Source organism: Rattus norvegicus, chromosome 9, assembly GCF_036323735.1.
Source record: "Rattus norvegicus strain BN/NHsdMcwi chromosome 9, GRCr8, whole genome shotgun sequence".
NCBI lineage: Eukaryota > Metazoa > Chordata > Mammalia > Rodentia > Muridae > Rattus > Rattus norvegicus.
This window is the reverse complement of record NC_086027.1, coordinates 12,768,008-12,783,730: the sequence shown is the minus strand read 5'-3', so window position 1 is coordinate 12,783,730 and position 15,723 is coordinate 12,768,008. Positions and strand designations below refer to the sequence as shown.

Below are 15,723 nucleotides of genomic sequence, written 5' to 3'. Positions count from 1 at the left end.
AAGTCAACCATCATTAGTGAAAGAGCAAGGGAAAAATTACATAGGAAAAAATATGTGCCTTAATCAGAAAAGATCCTCAACTTCTAAGGCCTCCACAATCTCCACCCCTCTCTTCTGAGCTGTGCATAGTGATGTTGTATAACTCCAGATGGTAGTAAAAGGCAGAGTTCTTCCCAGAAAACTCATACATGATTTTCACCCTGACATCTGTGAGGTGAGGTGGCATCATATCACAGAGTCAGCACACCCAGGATAAGGACACAGAAGCCACAGATGACAATGCCGAATGGACTCCCTCCTGAACTTATGGACCCATTAAAATTGAGGTTTAGCCTAACCTTAGGCCATTCCACTCCCTGCCCATCCGCCTGAGTTTTATGTTTGCTCTGAGTAAAAGATCAGCGTGTAGCCCCAAATATCCTCAGGATTGGACTTGGAAATTCAGGAAGAACGATATTGGAGAAGGGATGGCTATGTGGTTACAATGTGGTAACACAAGGTCCAGGTTGACGTTTGCTCACTGATGTCCGATTTCACTGTCTTGTTATATTTGAGAAAGGGAGGATGTCCAACTTAATATATAAAAGGTACAGAAATTTATTATTTTATATATGCCCTGTAGTTGATCCCTATGTTTCAAGAAAAAAGGAGTTTTTATTCTAAAAAAATAAGATAATAGACCATTGATTTTGTGAAATACATGGATATGTAAATAAAAACAATGTCAACTGTCAAGGACTGCACAGTAAGCAAATATTTCCAGGTTTTATACACTCAGAGGTCTAGAAGAAACATATTGGCCTCCATAAAAAGGAAAACCTTAGGAATCGAAATGTGTGTCACATGTATTGTCTCGAGTAGTAGATTTACTTTTAAGAAAAAACTCCCTCTTCCTTGGTCCCTAGAGATTTGGGTGCTAAGAAAAATCTGTTCTCTCATTCAGGTTGTAAGCAGCCCTCCCCAGCAAAAGCACTGTTGAGTTCTAATGATGCACAGAGAAACATCTAGCTTAGCAATAGAGGTTGCCAAATGCTATTCCCAGTGATGTATGAGAGACTGGAGGAAAGGGTCCGCACAGAAATTGATCAATTTTTGGAGAGCTAGTTAGCAGGTAGGTCATAGAACTTCCCAGTGGCATCATCAGTAAGCCCTTCACTGGACAATCTATTGTATCTAAGAGATCCCTAGAATCTTCTGTGATGTCACCAGTGTTGTGGTGACACCAACTGCCTTTGGGTTATTCCTTCAGTTCCCTTTGGGTTCACAAACAGGCATGTTTCGCCAGCCGCTCAGGCTATTTCAGAAGGAAAGTGTTGATCAAGGAGAGACCACACCAAGGCTGAAGGAAGATGACCTCCTCTCATCTTCCTTGGAAGGAAGGAAATCATTCTGGGGAAGGCTTGGTGAGTCCTGGGCAGAGTTGGGGAACATCCTCAAGGAGGTATGATTGAGATGTGCCTTCTAAGATTAGGCCTTACAAGCAGGAGCCTTGGGATTTCTCAAAGGCAAACCAAGAGTCAGGAGTTCCTGATCTTTAATTTGAGAGAAAGCCAGAAAGTGGTAAGCCTTCAGTTTCTTTTCTGGAAGCTTTTTAATTGTGAGTGTCAATGCATGGCAGGAGGAGGCACAGTGAGATTAAAAATGTGACCATCCATGGTTGGGAGTTGAAGCATTTCTTCCTCTAGATTACTGTAGTTTACATAAGTCTCTGATGGTGAGAACAAGGAAGGATGCACCCCGAGAAATGAATTGAGTTCTCAGACACTTTGGGCTGGAACACAGATGATTAGAGCTTGATGGAGCTAAGCATTATGAACTCCAGGATTAATTGCACCACATCTGATATGAGATAATATTATCCCAGATGTTTATGTCTCAGTCAGGTTATACTATTCAGGGTGAGGGGTCCTGTAATAGTGAATGTGGCACGTGTATGGCATTAGAGGTTGGGAAGAGGGACATAGCTTAAGAATCCACCTTTAAGAAAGCTTTTCTGCTCTTTAAGGGATTCACCCAGTCTCTACCATTTCCCCTTCCTCACCTCCTTTTCGGATTCAGAATGATCTTTTCTGCCCATGGGCCACCAAATATGCAAATTCACTTGGGTTTATCTATTTACAGGTTTTGGTAGGAAGGCATCATCCCAAAATGTCATCAGTAAGCAAGAGGAGTGTTTAAAGGAACTGGAGGAACTTAAATTTGAAATCCAGAAGTGTCAATTCGAGAGGGATGAATTTTATCAAATCCTGGACCTTTATATCTATGATAATTGGGACCACAGGTAGTCATTATGGCCAGTAACCTGTTCACTGTCTTGTGCTTTCTCTCTGCTAACCCAAGATTTCCTCTTAGCACAAGAGAGGTTTACCTCTCATCCTGGATTTTAAGGAGATTTGGAAGGCATTTGCTTGTGAGACAAGCTAGGTCCTGTGTGTTTAGGGTCAACCTCTTTTGTACTTGACCCTGAGCTCCTTGGATTAGCATTGGTTCTGTCAGCAGCTGGAAGGACCTGGTCACACTTGCTGCCTCTAAGTGAGGGGATGAAATGCCTGCACGTCATCCCTCTTTTCCTCTAATTTTTTTCATTATACACTGATTCTATGGCACCTCCATGCATGTAGTTGGGATTCTGCTTGTGTTTGTATATTGATTGGTATGTAAGTATGTGAAAGTGTTTGTGGGTATTAAGCTCTCGGTCAGGGAGTCTGAGGAGTTTCATGGGATCTTAGGATATGTCTGATGGACAGTTTGCAGGTCATGATAGTGGGGATGCCCACATGGATCAACTGAGCACTTTGCATCTTCTGTTTACTTAGGTGGTAGATAGGACCCTCCTGAGGGAAGGAGGGGTTACAAATCCTCTACCCTGTCAAAGTAGTTATTCCCTCTGAGAATTCATGGAACAATAGGAACAAGGTTTGAGAATCCCTGTTTTCAAAACAAAAGAAATATCATCACAACTATCTGTTAGACCCAAGCCACTGCAGTACAGTTGGTCTTGGGGGAACCATATCTCCACAGTCTTAGAAAATGTCCATATTTCAAAATAACTCTTTGCTGATTTGCGTAGAAATATTTCCTTGAAAGAATTGTTGTTGGAGTCTCACTGTTGTGTTTTTGCTCTGGTCTTTGTGTTTGCCACATTCTTCCCTCCCCCCACATTTCTTAAATTTCAATTTTTATTGGGTTTTTTTAATTTACAATTCACTTAATTCTGAAATCCTGAGTTCAGATGGTTATTTTTTTCTTGGGCCATGCCCCACAACAGGCTGGATGTCGAATTGCCAATACTTCAATCCGAACATGAGATGAGAATGATGGCTATGCAAATGATGACCAGTTCAATAAGTGAGGCCATGGAGAGGTACAAGGAGCTCATACAAGTGAACAGTTCCTACCGGTGAGTCGCTGACAGAGATGAGAACCCAGCACTAGGCAGGGAATGCTCCTGTCCTGTATGACATTGAACCAAAGTCAGGGCACTGGTTCTGTAGTGTCTGACTTTTAACAAGAAGCCTGCCTCCTGGCAAGGGTCTTATGTTTGTAGCTCTTGGACTCAGTTGTCCTACATGTGAAGGCTATAGAAGACCCTCCAATTGTTATTTTCCCCATTAAGGATCCTCTAGATAGAAAGTTTTGTACCATGATGGGAATATCAATCAACTCTGAATCTCTAGGACTCTGACAGAAGATTTAAAGATCTGTGATCCATGAGAAACACATGGAAAGATTGTATAGCTATTGGGACTTCAATTACCCCTCAGAGGGGATTTCCCCACTACGTGAAGATGATTTTAGCATATCATGGACATATAAGCACCCATATGGACCATTTCTTCTTCCTGGATTTATATAAACCGTCTTAGTGTCAGGATTATCAGAAGTACTTTGATTCATGTTGAATGTGGATTCTGGATTTGACCTCCTCTAATTGGTGCTAACTTGTATAGTGTGGCTCTGTTCTGGGGATGTCTGGGGATGAGGGATTCCTTGAAGGGATGATTTGACTTGCAAGAGTGACAGGCAAATAGAAGCTGGCTGGGTTTACCATTTTTTGTTTGTGGTTCAGCATCAGGCACTCCCAGCTTCTGTGTGAACAAACTCAATTGAAGAACAATATACAGATTTTGCTGAATGAGAACAGAGAACTGCTGGTGGAGCAGACTGAACGGCCAGCATCCTGTGTGGAGGCAAAGAGGCTCTGTGAAGAGGCCGGAATGAACATCTGTGTCCCCAGTGCAAAGGAACAGCAGGTAGGATTAGGCCTCCAGGTCAGGTTGTCCTCAGGTCTTTCCATAAACATAGACAAACCAATGTAACTGTCTATTGACTGATCCATGTCCTGACCTAGGTCTCATCCAAGTGTTCATTCATGTGATGGTTTACAAGGCTTTCTGTGGAGATAGCCCCTCTTCAGGAAACTGCATGTTTGGAAAGCGAATGCTCCTGCTCTTTGAGAATCTGCAGTTTATTAAGGGAGATGGGTTGATCACATATCACAGCACTACATGCCATGTGTGTGGAGGGTGCTATGTGGGAGCCCCTCTTTAGACTAGAACAGGGCTTTGAGGGATGAAGCAAAAGCCTGGAGCTCATTTTCATTACAGGGATCTTGTGAGACTCCAGGAAGTAAGTAGTTTTCGAGGAGGAGAGCCTGGTGGAAATGCCAAAGAAATGGTTCTCATTGTCATTTGTGGTGGCTTTTGTTCTTCCTCCCCTCATGTCCCTGTATATGAAAATGGTGACTTCATGCTTCATAGATCTTGGGTAACTACAGAGCCTGAGGAGCAGCATGTCAGTCCTGTCTTATTTGAGTGCTCCTGGAGAGTTCGTATGTGGGCCTTACAATCTGAAGCTGGATAGAAGAACAAGGATGTGGAAAAGGTTTCTCAAAGGCTGAGGGTTGGCATGAGAGATTTGAGACTTCAAGAACAAAGTTATCCGTATATACCCCCAATTCTCACCAAGAAAGGTGCATTGCTGTGCTGATCTGCATCTTAGGGAGCCTGCGGGGAGGCCAGTTCATGACATGCAGTTTTGTCCAGTCATTATCCAACTTCGTCCTTTAAGCCTAGGTCTCTCAACAAACATGAAGCTTCCTTTTTTTGTGCTGTCCAGCAGTCTTTGCATCACCGGTCCAGTTCCAGGTGGAGCCCTGTCTCTTATTTGTCTCAACACATTCTTAAACCATTCAACTATTTTCAAAATAAGGATTAGATTTCTTCACTTTACCTGAACAGAGGTATCCCCCGGGAAGATTCTGGATTGTCTTATTGGCTTCACCATGATCTTGCATGGAATCCTAGAGTGCATCCCTCTGCTGACATTGCTTTGCTGACTATATCATGGGCATGGCATTCTTTAAGGATAGATTCCCTCTCAATACTGTACACAGTGCTGCATTTCAGAAAAGTCAGGGTATGTTATTTCTTTAGCCTCCTTCTGACTGACATTGAGGTTGTTTTAACATCACATGAACTCTAATGATGAAAAGTTCCTGGTAAATGACCATGAGTCCCTGTCTTCTCTGATGGTTCCAAGGTCTTCTATGAAGGAAACAGGGTAGTTTTAGTGAGGGGCCTATGATGAGTCAACATAGAGCTTGATGGAGTCTTTTCCTAGAATCTCTCTCTTGAGAATTTGATGTTGTATTGTTTAGGCTATCTGTGCAGAACATGTAACTTACTTGTAAAACCAACAAGTATCTGCATAGAAAGGTTTCCTGAAGTGGAAATGAGTACAGGCCAGGGCAGCACAGCCTGCTTGAGTCTAAGAGACTTGTACACAGCATAGCTCCCACTAATTCCTCACTCAACAGGAAATGTGCTGCACAAGATCAAAGTTTTCATTTGTGCGTGCAAGTGAGTATCTGTGTATTTCTGTGTGTTTGTGTGTGTTTGTGTTTGCAGTAGTGAATGTGTTTCCCTCTATTTCCAAGTTTCATGAGAAAAGTACTCTAAGAGTTCACTTTACATCCATGAAACATGAAATACAGCTGCCCAGTCATTTGGCATCTCCATCCAGCTCTGTACAGCAAAAGGACACTTAAGGTATTAATTTATTCTGTTTTCAAAAATACCGTAACAGAATTATCTCGTGAAGTCTGGGGGAGGAGTGGGAAATATGTTCAAGTGAGTCGTGTTTCACAGTGGTAACAAATGGTACAGGCCTGGAGCTTGCAGGTCCCTTTTAGTTATGGTGTAAAAGAAGGACAATAAAGTCCTGTAGAAATGCAGCCCCCCCCAAAAAAAAGAAATGCAGCCCCCCAAAAAGAGGACACAAAAACACCTGTAAAGTTAGATTTTCAAGTGATTAGGGGTAAAACTACTGGTCTGCATTGAAATCCTTTGGAGCACATCAAAGGAAAGGAGTACAGGGAGGTAAGGGGGGCTTCTCTCTAAAATCCATGAGTTTATGCGGCTTCTCTGTTCTTTGTGAATGGTGAAAGCCCACTGGAAGGGTGTGTCACTCACTGTGTCTCCTCCAAGGTTGCTTTCCATATGGCCTGCTACCATTTCTCTCCAGCTAACTTGGCACACTACAGCTTCCGCTGGGAGTTTGGCTTGGATTTTATTCATTGAGAATTTGAGTTGCTTGGAGGTGTATTGTCATCCAGCAAAAGCCCCATAGCTATGCTGTGGTGCAAGAACAGGGCAGTGTCAGGAGCCCCTTTGGTGCACAGATAATCTAAAGCGCTTCCCTATGTTATCTGTGTAGCATTCTGCAAGTGCTGTCAATCAACATCATTTTCTCTCCCTTAATTTCAGCCTCAATGGAGTTAGGAGAAATGATGAATTTCAGATGAGTCTGGGAGTGTAAGAACAGGTAGCCCTATGAGAAGCCATGTTCAGAAAGTGGAACAGAAGGTTTAGTTAACCCAGTGATTCCACAACAAGGAGTAGGTGTTGCCATTGCAACTGGGAGCATCAATGTTGTAGTGGTCCCAGAGTAGCCCTGAAGGAGAATCTATCCAGACATCCATTAGCCAAGGAGTGAAAGTGTACCATAGGGTGGAGCCCTTGCATAGATTCTGATTCAGTCTTAGAAAATCCATGCAAGCTTTTACGTACTTACTCAAAATATCTGTGGCACAATCACATTACGGGGAGAAAAATTGTTGATTTGGATCCTGGTTATGGAGATTTCCTATGATTCAAGCTTTGGGCATGAAGTCACTCAGGCTATGGTAAAGACAGCTCAGATTAGAAGAAGCTGCACACTTTGGGGAAAGTCTGAAACAGTGAACAAGAACAAGAGTCTAGTCTACAACCAACATATGATCCTTTGCTGAGCAACAAGACAGCTCTACACAGCCCTGGGAACTTGCAAAGCAAGATTGGTAATAGGGAAAGAACCCTGAGTCTATGTCAGTTTATGAGAGGACAGCACATCACTTACTGAGCTGTCTATAGGCTCTATTCACTATGTACATATCCCACTCAACATTTGTTTTATGCCTCCAGCGTATACTGGGGAGTCTTTACATTAAGCATTAATGTTCAGGTAGGAACACAGGCTGGAAGAAGCCATTTGAATATCCTTTCCCTATATAAGTACCCGTTTTGGGTGAATGACCACCTACATGGATTTCAGCCTCAGGCAGCTAAAGAGCTACTCAGAGTATAGTTCTGGTACAGTTCATGTGAATTTTGCCCATGAAACAATATATATGATCCTCTGGATTTCTTGCTATGTTCTACTCCTTTCTTCCTGTGATCTCTCCGGAAAGATCTGAGGACATTTTCTCTTCTGTCCTCTCACAAATTGCCTTACACTAGCCATAGACTTACAGGGGTGCTGTTCTGTTTCTACATCACAATCACCTTTAATGTCCGTGTGTACGCTGGGAAGATTTGCATGGAGCACATTCTCAGTGATTACAGGATCCATGCAATTCCCATGGATTTGATGTGAGATGGCTTCTCTGTGCATTTGCAGGTACAGTGCTTAAAATGGAACCTAGGCAGGTTCCTTCACTGCAAACATAATCAGAACTTTCACCTCAATTCTAGGCATCTTCTCCAGAAGGCATCCACATGGTATTGTAGGTTGCTCATCCCTCTCTTGAACTCAGATTCAGACATAGGTACAATGTTATTATTCAACATAATATATCTGGACCAGTGGAAAAATACGCTCATTTTTCTCTAAATTCCAATACAGTGTATAGTCCACAGTTCAAATTCTAGCAGTTTTAAAAGCTGAGATACAAATCCAAGAGCAGGTACTCTATGACACTTGGGGATGCAGGGACTGACCTCAGCTGACAGGTCATGCTGGATTGTCCAACTGAATAGAGCTGATGTAAGAGGGAGAGTTGAAAGACTGAACCCCCAGTGAACTAGACTGTGGGGGGGAGGGCAGCAATGGGGGGAGGGTTGGGAGTGGAACACCAATAAGGAAGGGGAGGGGGTAGGGGGATGTTTGCCCGGAAAACGGGAAAGGGAATAACACTCGAAATGTATACAAGAAATACTCAAGTTAATAAAAAAAAAAAAAAGGAGGGAGAGCTGAATTGACAACCACTCACTAAACCTTTATTCCTTTGCTCTGCTAGGTCTGAAATTCTCCAGGAGAAACTCGAACAAGACACAAACCAGGGCAAGATCTCCCTTGGAGAGAAGTGCTACAGGAGGAGAACTAAGTGTGCACAGCAAATACACCACTATTGCATCTCATCTGTAATGTCCATAGCAATTGTGAACTGCATTTTCCTCCTTTGGTTTTATTTCTTTGGATTGAATAGGCCGTACTTTCACCTCCCCACCCTCCAGCAAGTGTAAACATTTGGAGGGACTCAGAGAAGTGCTGATGCACATCAATCAAGAGCTGCTGGTCATCCAGAAAGACTGTGCACGTGTAAATGTGTACTTGTCCTGGTGGGTCATCCAGAAGAGTTTCATGGAGATCAGTTCACAACATTGGACAGACTTTGAGATAAAGTCTGTAATATCATTTCTACTCAGTATTGGATGGCTTTGTCCTTAATACCCCCACTCCAACAAAACAGACCTACTTCCACTCCTCTTGGAAAGATTATTACCATCAGTAACTGCTTGTCTACTATGTCTCCAAGGAAAGACACAGGCTACAAATCTATTCTGCAGAAGGAGCAGCAAAAATTAGTGCAGCTCCTCTATTTAAGTGTGGCTGAGTTTTGATTATTTTGGTTATTTGGTTTTCCTCCTATTCATTTGAAGTTTTGTTATTTATGTGTTGTTGTTTTGTTCATTTGGTTTTCTATTTTGATAAGGATATAGACTGTATATATTGACAACCTGCATCTGGTTACTATCATGTAAATTGGATGTATCCTGGTGAAAAAAAAGAGTAATCTCAAACTCTTCACTCTTAAGAACCTTCTTTATTGATCATTAGTGTCAACATCTGAAGTCCCACAGCTATCAGGGAGGGATGGATCTCTGCATTCTCATGGGGACTGGGCATCAAAATCACTTCCCAGTCAGACTGAGATTCAAAGGCAATTATACAGTCACTGTTCACTGTGTTCCAAACTCTGTGAATTTCAACTTCATATTGCATATATTACCCACTGTGTATGCTTATTGTCAAATATATACTTACCTCTAAATTATACTCTGTGGATGAGAGTGTTGAACAAATTAATGGGATAAACATTAATTTCTCTGTAATATCTCCCAGGACATATAAACGTGGCATAAGGGAGTTTAAAGCAATCAGGAAGCCTGCACCCAAATCCCGTGGTGGAGAGTGCTGAACACCCAGGAATGCAGATACTCCTGATGCCACAGGACAGAAAGCCACTTCTGCCCAACTTTGCCCACATCTCTTGCCCAATATTAATCTGCATGATGCCTCTGGAAACAGGAATATAGGAGCAGTCAGTGGCAGGAACCTGCTTGGTTCAGCCTGGGTCCAGAACCAACCCAGGCCCTGAGCATATTTGAAGAAAACCAGAGGCATACAATTCTGTTTCCTGATTGTGGCTTTTTTTTATTTGAAGTTCTAAACACCATTTTGTTGTTGTTGAATTTTAATTGGATATTTTTCATTTTGAATTCAAATGTTATTCCTTCCTTGTTTTCCAGAAATAAGTCTGAATACCATCGCCCTCCCCCTCTTCTATAAAGGTGTTCCCTTCACCATCCATCCACTTTCCCAGCCTAGGCAGGACCCAGGGCTGCTCATTCCATTTGTGCCCAAGAAGACCATCCTCTGATACACATGCAGATGGAGCCATGGCACAGTCCCTGTATAGTGATTGGGTAGTGGTTTAGTCTCTGGGAACTTTGCTTGGCAGTCATGGTTGTTCTTATGGGGTTGTTAGTCCCTTCAGCTCTTCCAATCTTTCTGTAATTCCTCCAATTGAGGTCCAGTTCTCAGTTCAATGGTTTGCTGCTAGCATTCTCCACTGTATTTGACATGCTCTGGCTGTGCCTCTCAGGAGACATCTATATCCAGTTCCTGTCAGCGTGCACCTCTTAGCTTCATACACCTTATCTAGTTTGAAGGCTGTATGTCTATAGGTCACTCGTGGGGTAGACTCTGAATGGCCATTCCTCCAGGCTCTGTTGTAAACTTTGTCTCCCTATCCCTTCAATAGGGATTCTTCTTCTCTTTTAAAGGAAGAAGTGAAGCATCTACATTTTGGTCATCCTTCCTGAATTTGATTTGGTCTGTGAATCTTGGGGAATTCCAGCATTTGGGCTAATATCCACTTATCAATGAGTGCATACCATGTGTGTGTTTCTGTGATTGGGTTAACTCACTCAGGATGATATGTTTTAGTTCATTCTATTTGCCTATGAAATTCATGAAGTCATTGTTTTTGATATCGCTGTAGTACTCCATTGTGTAGATGTACCACACTTTCTGTTTCCATTCCTCTGTTGAAGGGCATCTGGGATCTTTTCATTTTCTGACTATTATAAATATGGCCGCTATGAACGTGGTGGAGCATGTGCCCTCTTGTATGTTGGAGTATCTTGTGGGAATATGTGCAAGAGAGGTATAGCTGGGTCGTCAGCTAGTGCAATGTCTAATTTTCTGAGGAACCTCCAGACTGATATCCAGAATGGTTGTACCAGTCTGCAATCTCACCAACAATGGAGGAGTGTTCCTCTTTCTCATATCCATGCAAGCATCTTCTGTTGCCTGAGCATTTGATCTTAGGCATTCAGACTGATGTGAGGTGGAATCTCAGGGTTGTTTTGATTTGCATTTCCCTTATAACTAACGATGTTGAACATTTCTTTTGGTGCATCTCAGCCACTCCATATTCCTCAGCTGTGAATTCTTTGTTTAGCTCTGAACTGCAATTTTTATTAGGGTTATTAGTCTCCCTACAGTCCAACTTCATGAGTTCTTTGTATATTTTGGATATAACCCTCTATCAGTTGTAGGATTAGTAAAGGTCTTTTCCCAATCTGTTTGTTGCTGTTTAGTCTTAACCACAGTGTCCTTTGCCTTACAGAAGCTTTGTACCTTTATGAGGTCCCATCTGTCTACTCTTGATCGTAGAGCATAAGCCATTCATGTTTTGTTCAGGAAATTTTTTCCAGTGTCCTTGTGTTCAAGATTCTTCCCCACTTTTGCTTCTCTTCGTTTGAGTGTATCTGGTTTGATGTAGAGGTCCTTGATCCACCTGGACTTAAGCTTTGTCCAGGGCAATAAGCAGGGGATGATTTGGACTCTTCCATATGCTGACCTCTAGTGGAACTGGCACCATTTGCTGAAAAAGTATATTTTTTCCACTGGATGGTTTTGGCTCCTTTGTCAAAAATCAAGTGATCATAGATAGGTGTGTGGGTTCATTTCTGTGTCTGCAATTGTATTCCACTGGTATATCTTCCTGTCTCTGTACCAATACCATACAGTTTTTATCACCAATGCTCTGTAATACTGCTTGAGTTCAGGGATGGTGATTCCCAGGGAAGTCCTTTATTGTTGGGGATAGTTTTAGCGATCCTGTGTTCTTTTGTTATTCCAAGTGAATTTGCAAATTGTTCTGTCTAACCCTATGAAGAATTGGATTGGAATTTTGATAGGCATTGCATTGAATCTGTAGGTCACTTTGGGTAAAATGGCCATTTTTACTATCTTCATCCTGACAAGCCATGAGCATGGAAGATCTTTCCATTTTCTGAGATCTTCTTCAATTTCTTTCTTCAGATCATGAAGTTCTTATCACACAGATCTTTCACTTGTTCGATAAAAGTCACACTGTGGTATTTTTATATTATTTGGGACTGTTATGAAAGGTGTCATTTCCCTAATTTCTTTCTCAGCTTCTTTATCTTTTGTGTAGAGGAAGGCTACTGATTTGTTTGAGTTAATATTATACCCAGGCACTTGCTGAAGTTGTTTATCAGGCTTAGGAGTTCTCTGGTGTAACTTTTGGGGTGAATCAAGTGTACTCTTCTGTCGTCCGCAATAGTGATATTTTGACATCTTCCTTTCCAATCTGTATCCCTTTGACCTCCTCTTGTTGTCTGCTTGCTCTGGATAATGCTGGGGACAACATACAATGACAGGGACTGCAGGCAGTAGGCCGGGATGGAGACATCTCAGAAGCCTGCAGCAGCTCCTTGTAAAGTAGGGTGGCTTCTTGGAACACTGAGAAGCAGGAGACACATCTCTCCATGAACCCACCATCTGAAATAAGAGGCTGCCTGCAGCAGTCCGGGATGGAGACATCTCAGTAGCCCACAGTAGCTCTTTTTAAAAACTGGTTGTTTCCATTTCTCCAAACCTTATCCCTGGACAAGGGCTGTATAGATTTCATTTGTGTGTGACTGCCTATCAGGTGGCCTTGGTGTGCACAATTATTCTATTATGTCTGACTTTCCTACGTCTTTCTACTTCTGCTCTGGTGAATTCTGTGAAACTAGATGTTCCTTGAGGTTATGATTCTTAGACAATTGGAAATTGATGCATAGGGGCACAGCACATCATATCCCTAGCGGCCCAGGTGCATATTGTGTATTCTCATCTTGAAAAATATGTAATAACTGCACAATTGAAGTTCCAGATTAAGGTTTGACTTGCAAAGACAGCTTGAAGAAAATAAGAGAAAATGAATTAGAGCCAACAATCGGGCGCTAGGAAAGGAAAAGGTTATTGAAGTTAGGAAATAAGTCTTATATAATATTACAGACTAGTTAAGGAAATATAGAATATATAAAATTATATACTAGTAAACTAAGTCAAACTACTGGAACTCTTATGAGAGTCATTGTGTGCAAGGAACAGAAAGCTAGTGGAATTACTGTGCTAAGGGTTACCTTGATTCTTTCTGGCCACTGCCTGGCAGTTTTGCCCATGTCATTTATCATTAGAGAGTCTCAGGAAAATGCAATTAGCTGACCTCGGAGCTTTGGACTCTGAAGTATAAAAGTAAAGAATTAAAGTTTAAATAATGATAAGTTTACAATTATTATTATATTGGCCACAGGACTTGGTATAGGGGAAGCCTGAAACTTTGGGGAACAGTTGCAATTCTTAGATCTTGATGGGATGTAGTCATTCTTTGCATCTGATTTGGCAATGATTAAAAAATGTCATTTTTCTACCCGCTTTTGCATCATGAATAAAGGACTGGGGCAAGAGAAAGGCTACAGAACATGTGAAGAGTAAATGAGAGAGAGCATGCGGGAGTGAATGAGAGAGTAAATGACAGAGCAAATGTAAGAACAAATGTGAGAGCGAATGAGAGAGCATGAGAAGAGCATGTGAAGAGTGAGTGGAGTGAGAATGTGAAGAGTGAATGAGGGAGCTAATGAGAGAGCGATTCTGAGAACAAATGTGAGAGCCAGGGAGAGAGCATGAGGAGAGCATGTGAGAATGAGTGAGGAGAGAATGTGAGGTGTGTATGAAGATTGTGTGTGTGCGTGACAGGAGAGTGCATGTGCTGTGTGTGAGATATGTATGAGGTGTGTATGAAGATTGTGTGTGTGCGTGACAGGAGAGTGCATGTGGTGTGTGTGAGATATGTATGAGGTGTGTATGAAGATTGTGTGTGTGCGTGACAGGAGAGTGCATGTGTTGTGTGTGAGATATGTGTGAGGTGTGTATGAAGACTGTGTGTGTGCGTGACAGGAGAGTGCATGTGGTGTGTGTGAGATATGTGTGAGGTGTGTATGAAGAGTGTGTGTGTGCTTGACAGGAGAGTGCATGTGGTGTGTGTGAGATATGTATGAGGTGTGTATGAAGATTGTGTGTGTGCGTGACAGGAGAGTGCATGTGGTGTGTGTGCGATATGTGTGAGGTGTGTATGAAGACTGTGTGTGTGCGTGACAGGAGAGTGCATGTGTTGTGTGTGAGATATGTGTGAGGTGTGTATGAAGAGTGTGTGTGAGAATGAAAGGGTAATGAACAGACGTGTGCATGATCGTGGGAGTATGAGAAAAGAAAATTGCAATTAAAAAGGCAGAGTGCACAAAAAAATGTTAAGTGTGTGTAGCCACAAAATGTGTGTGTGTGTGTGTGTGTGTGAGAGAGAGAGAGAGAGACAAAGAGAGAGACAGAGAGAAAGACAGAGAGACAGAGAGAGAGACAGAAACAGAGAGAGAGAGAGAGAATGACTTTAAGCCTTGAAGTTGCCTGTCAGTTTGTACCCAAAGAGTAGTCTGTGGATATGTATTATGCGCCTTCCAGATATCCCTGCTTCCAGGTGAGAACTCTGATCCTGTGAGAGGCCAGGAAGGGCTGAAAGAATGGCAGCAACCCTGAGGCCAGAGGATAAAACTTTTTGGCCTAGAACTCCTAATTTATCTTTTCATCTGAAGCCTTAATATTAAAATTTTCTTACTGGGAAAAGACTATGATCCTGGTGAGCGTCTTGTCTCTTGGATGCTCAAGCAGTTGTTTGTTGTCACAGACTGTTTGAGCTTACTCCAGTCACTGGGACTTATTCACACCTTCAAATTTGGTGAACTTTTCAGATATCTAACATTTGTGGCAAACTGAGTGACAAATGCAATGAATGTTGAGCACTTCGCTGGGGTCCAGTGCATATACAGCTATGGGTGTATGGATATGGTAAGTCCCTATGAGTTACTCTAAGAAAGTAGGACTGTGCTATTAGGACCTGTCCCGCGCGCGACTTTTCGCCGGCAAGGAGCACGCGGACATTTAGAAATCCTTACTGTGACCACTTTATTAATCTTAGAAGAGGAAAAACCATGCCGCGCCAACATGGCGCGCTTATAAAACCCTAGTGCGGCACACCCACACCTGATTGGTTGTTACCCATGATCTCATAAGGCACGCCCCGGAGTGGGCAAAGACCTGGCACAAAGGCACTCTTGCACATGCGCACAGTTAACTTCCTGAAAGGGGGCCGGCTGGTGCGGCGAAGGCTGGCGCCATCTTGCAATGGCAGAGTCTATCCTAGCCTACCACGTGGGGCGCAGTGGAAGCCAGCGCCATCTAGTGCTGGCGAATGTTATTGCAGCCCTCTACATCTCACCCTTATAATTTATATAATTTATAGCAGTCATGATCACCCTATCGCATGCAATGAGGAAACCTCAGCGATGTGCAAGGGCTGATCAAAGGAACACTGAGTCTCTCTCAATCCCAGTGCAATGGATCCACAGATCCATGGGGTGCAGGAGCAGAGAACTCAGATACAGAGAGAGTCCCTCTCCTCCCAGTGCAATGGACCCACAGATCCATGGGGTGCAGGAGCAGGGAACTCAGATACAGAGTAAATCCTGAACAAGATAACCAAATTCCAGG

At 42.6% G+C, this 15,723-nt stretch overlaps 2 protein-coding genes across 2 annotated transcripts in view; both read left to right on the top strand.

Annotated features, from left to right (window-relative positions):
- The window catches only part of LOC134480490 (uncharacterized), a 447,240-nt gene that overhangs the window by 59,675 nt on the left and 371,842 nt on the right, over positions 1-15,723 (top strand). The window lies entirely within an intron of this gene.
- LOC134480489 (uncharacterized) lies at positions 854-9,595 on the top strand. Its single transcript, XM_063267989.1, has 5 exons — positions 854-1,403; positions 2,122-2,281; positions 3,269-3,400; positions 4,070-4,253; positions 8,558-9,595. Exons 1-5 carry the CDS (start codon positions 1,274-1,276, stop codon positions 8,561-8,563), a joined length of 612 nt encoding a protein of 203 aa, XP_063124059.1. The 5' UTR covers positions 854-1,273; the 3' UTR covers positions 8,564-9,595.

Coding starts and splice junctions, on each gene's coding strand:
- LOC134480489 (XM_063267989.1), top strand. CDS start 1,274: ATGTTTCGCCAGCCGCTCAGGCTATTTCAGAAGGAAAGTGTTGATCAA. Junction 1,404..2,121: donor ATCATTCTGGGGAAGGCTTG/GTGAGTCCTGGG, acceptor ATCTATTTACAG/GTTTTGGTAGGAAGGCATCA. Junction 3,401..4,069: donor CAAGTGAACAGTTCCTACCG/GTGAGTCGCTGA, acceptor TTTGTGGTTCAG/CATCAGGCACTCCCAGCTTC.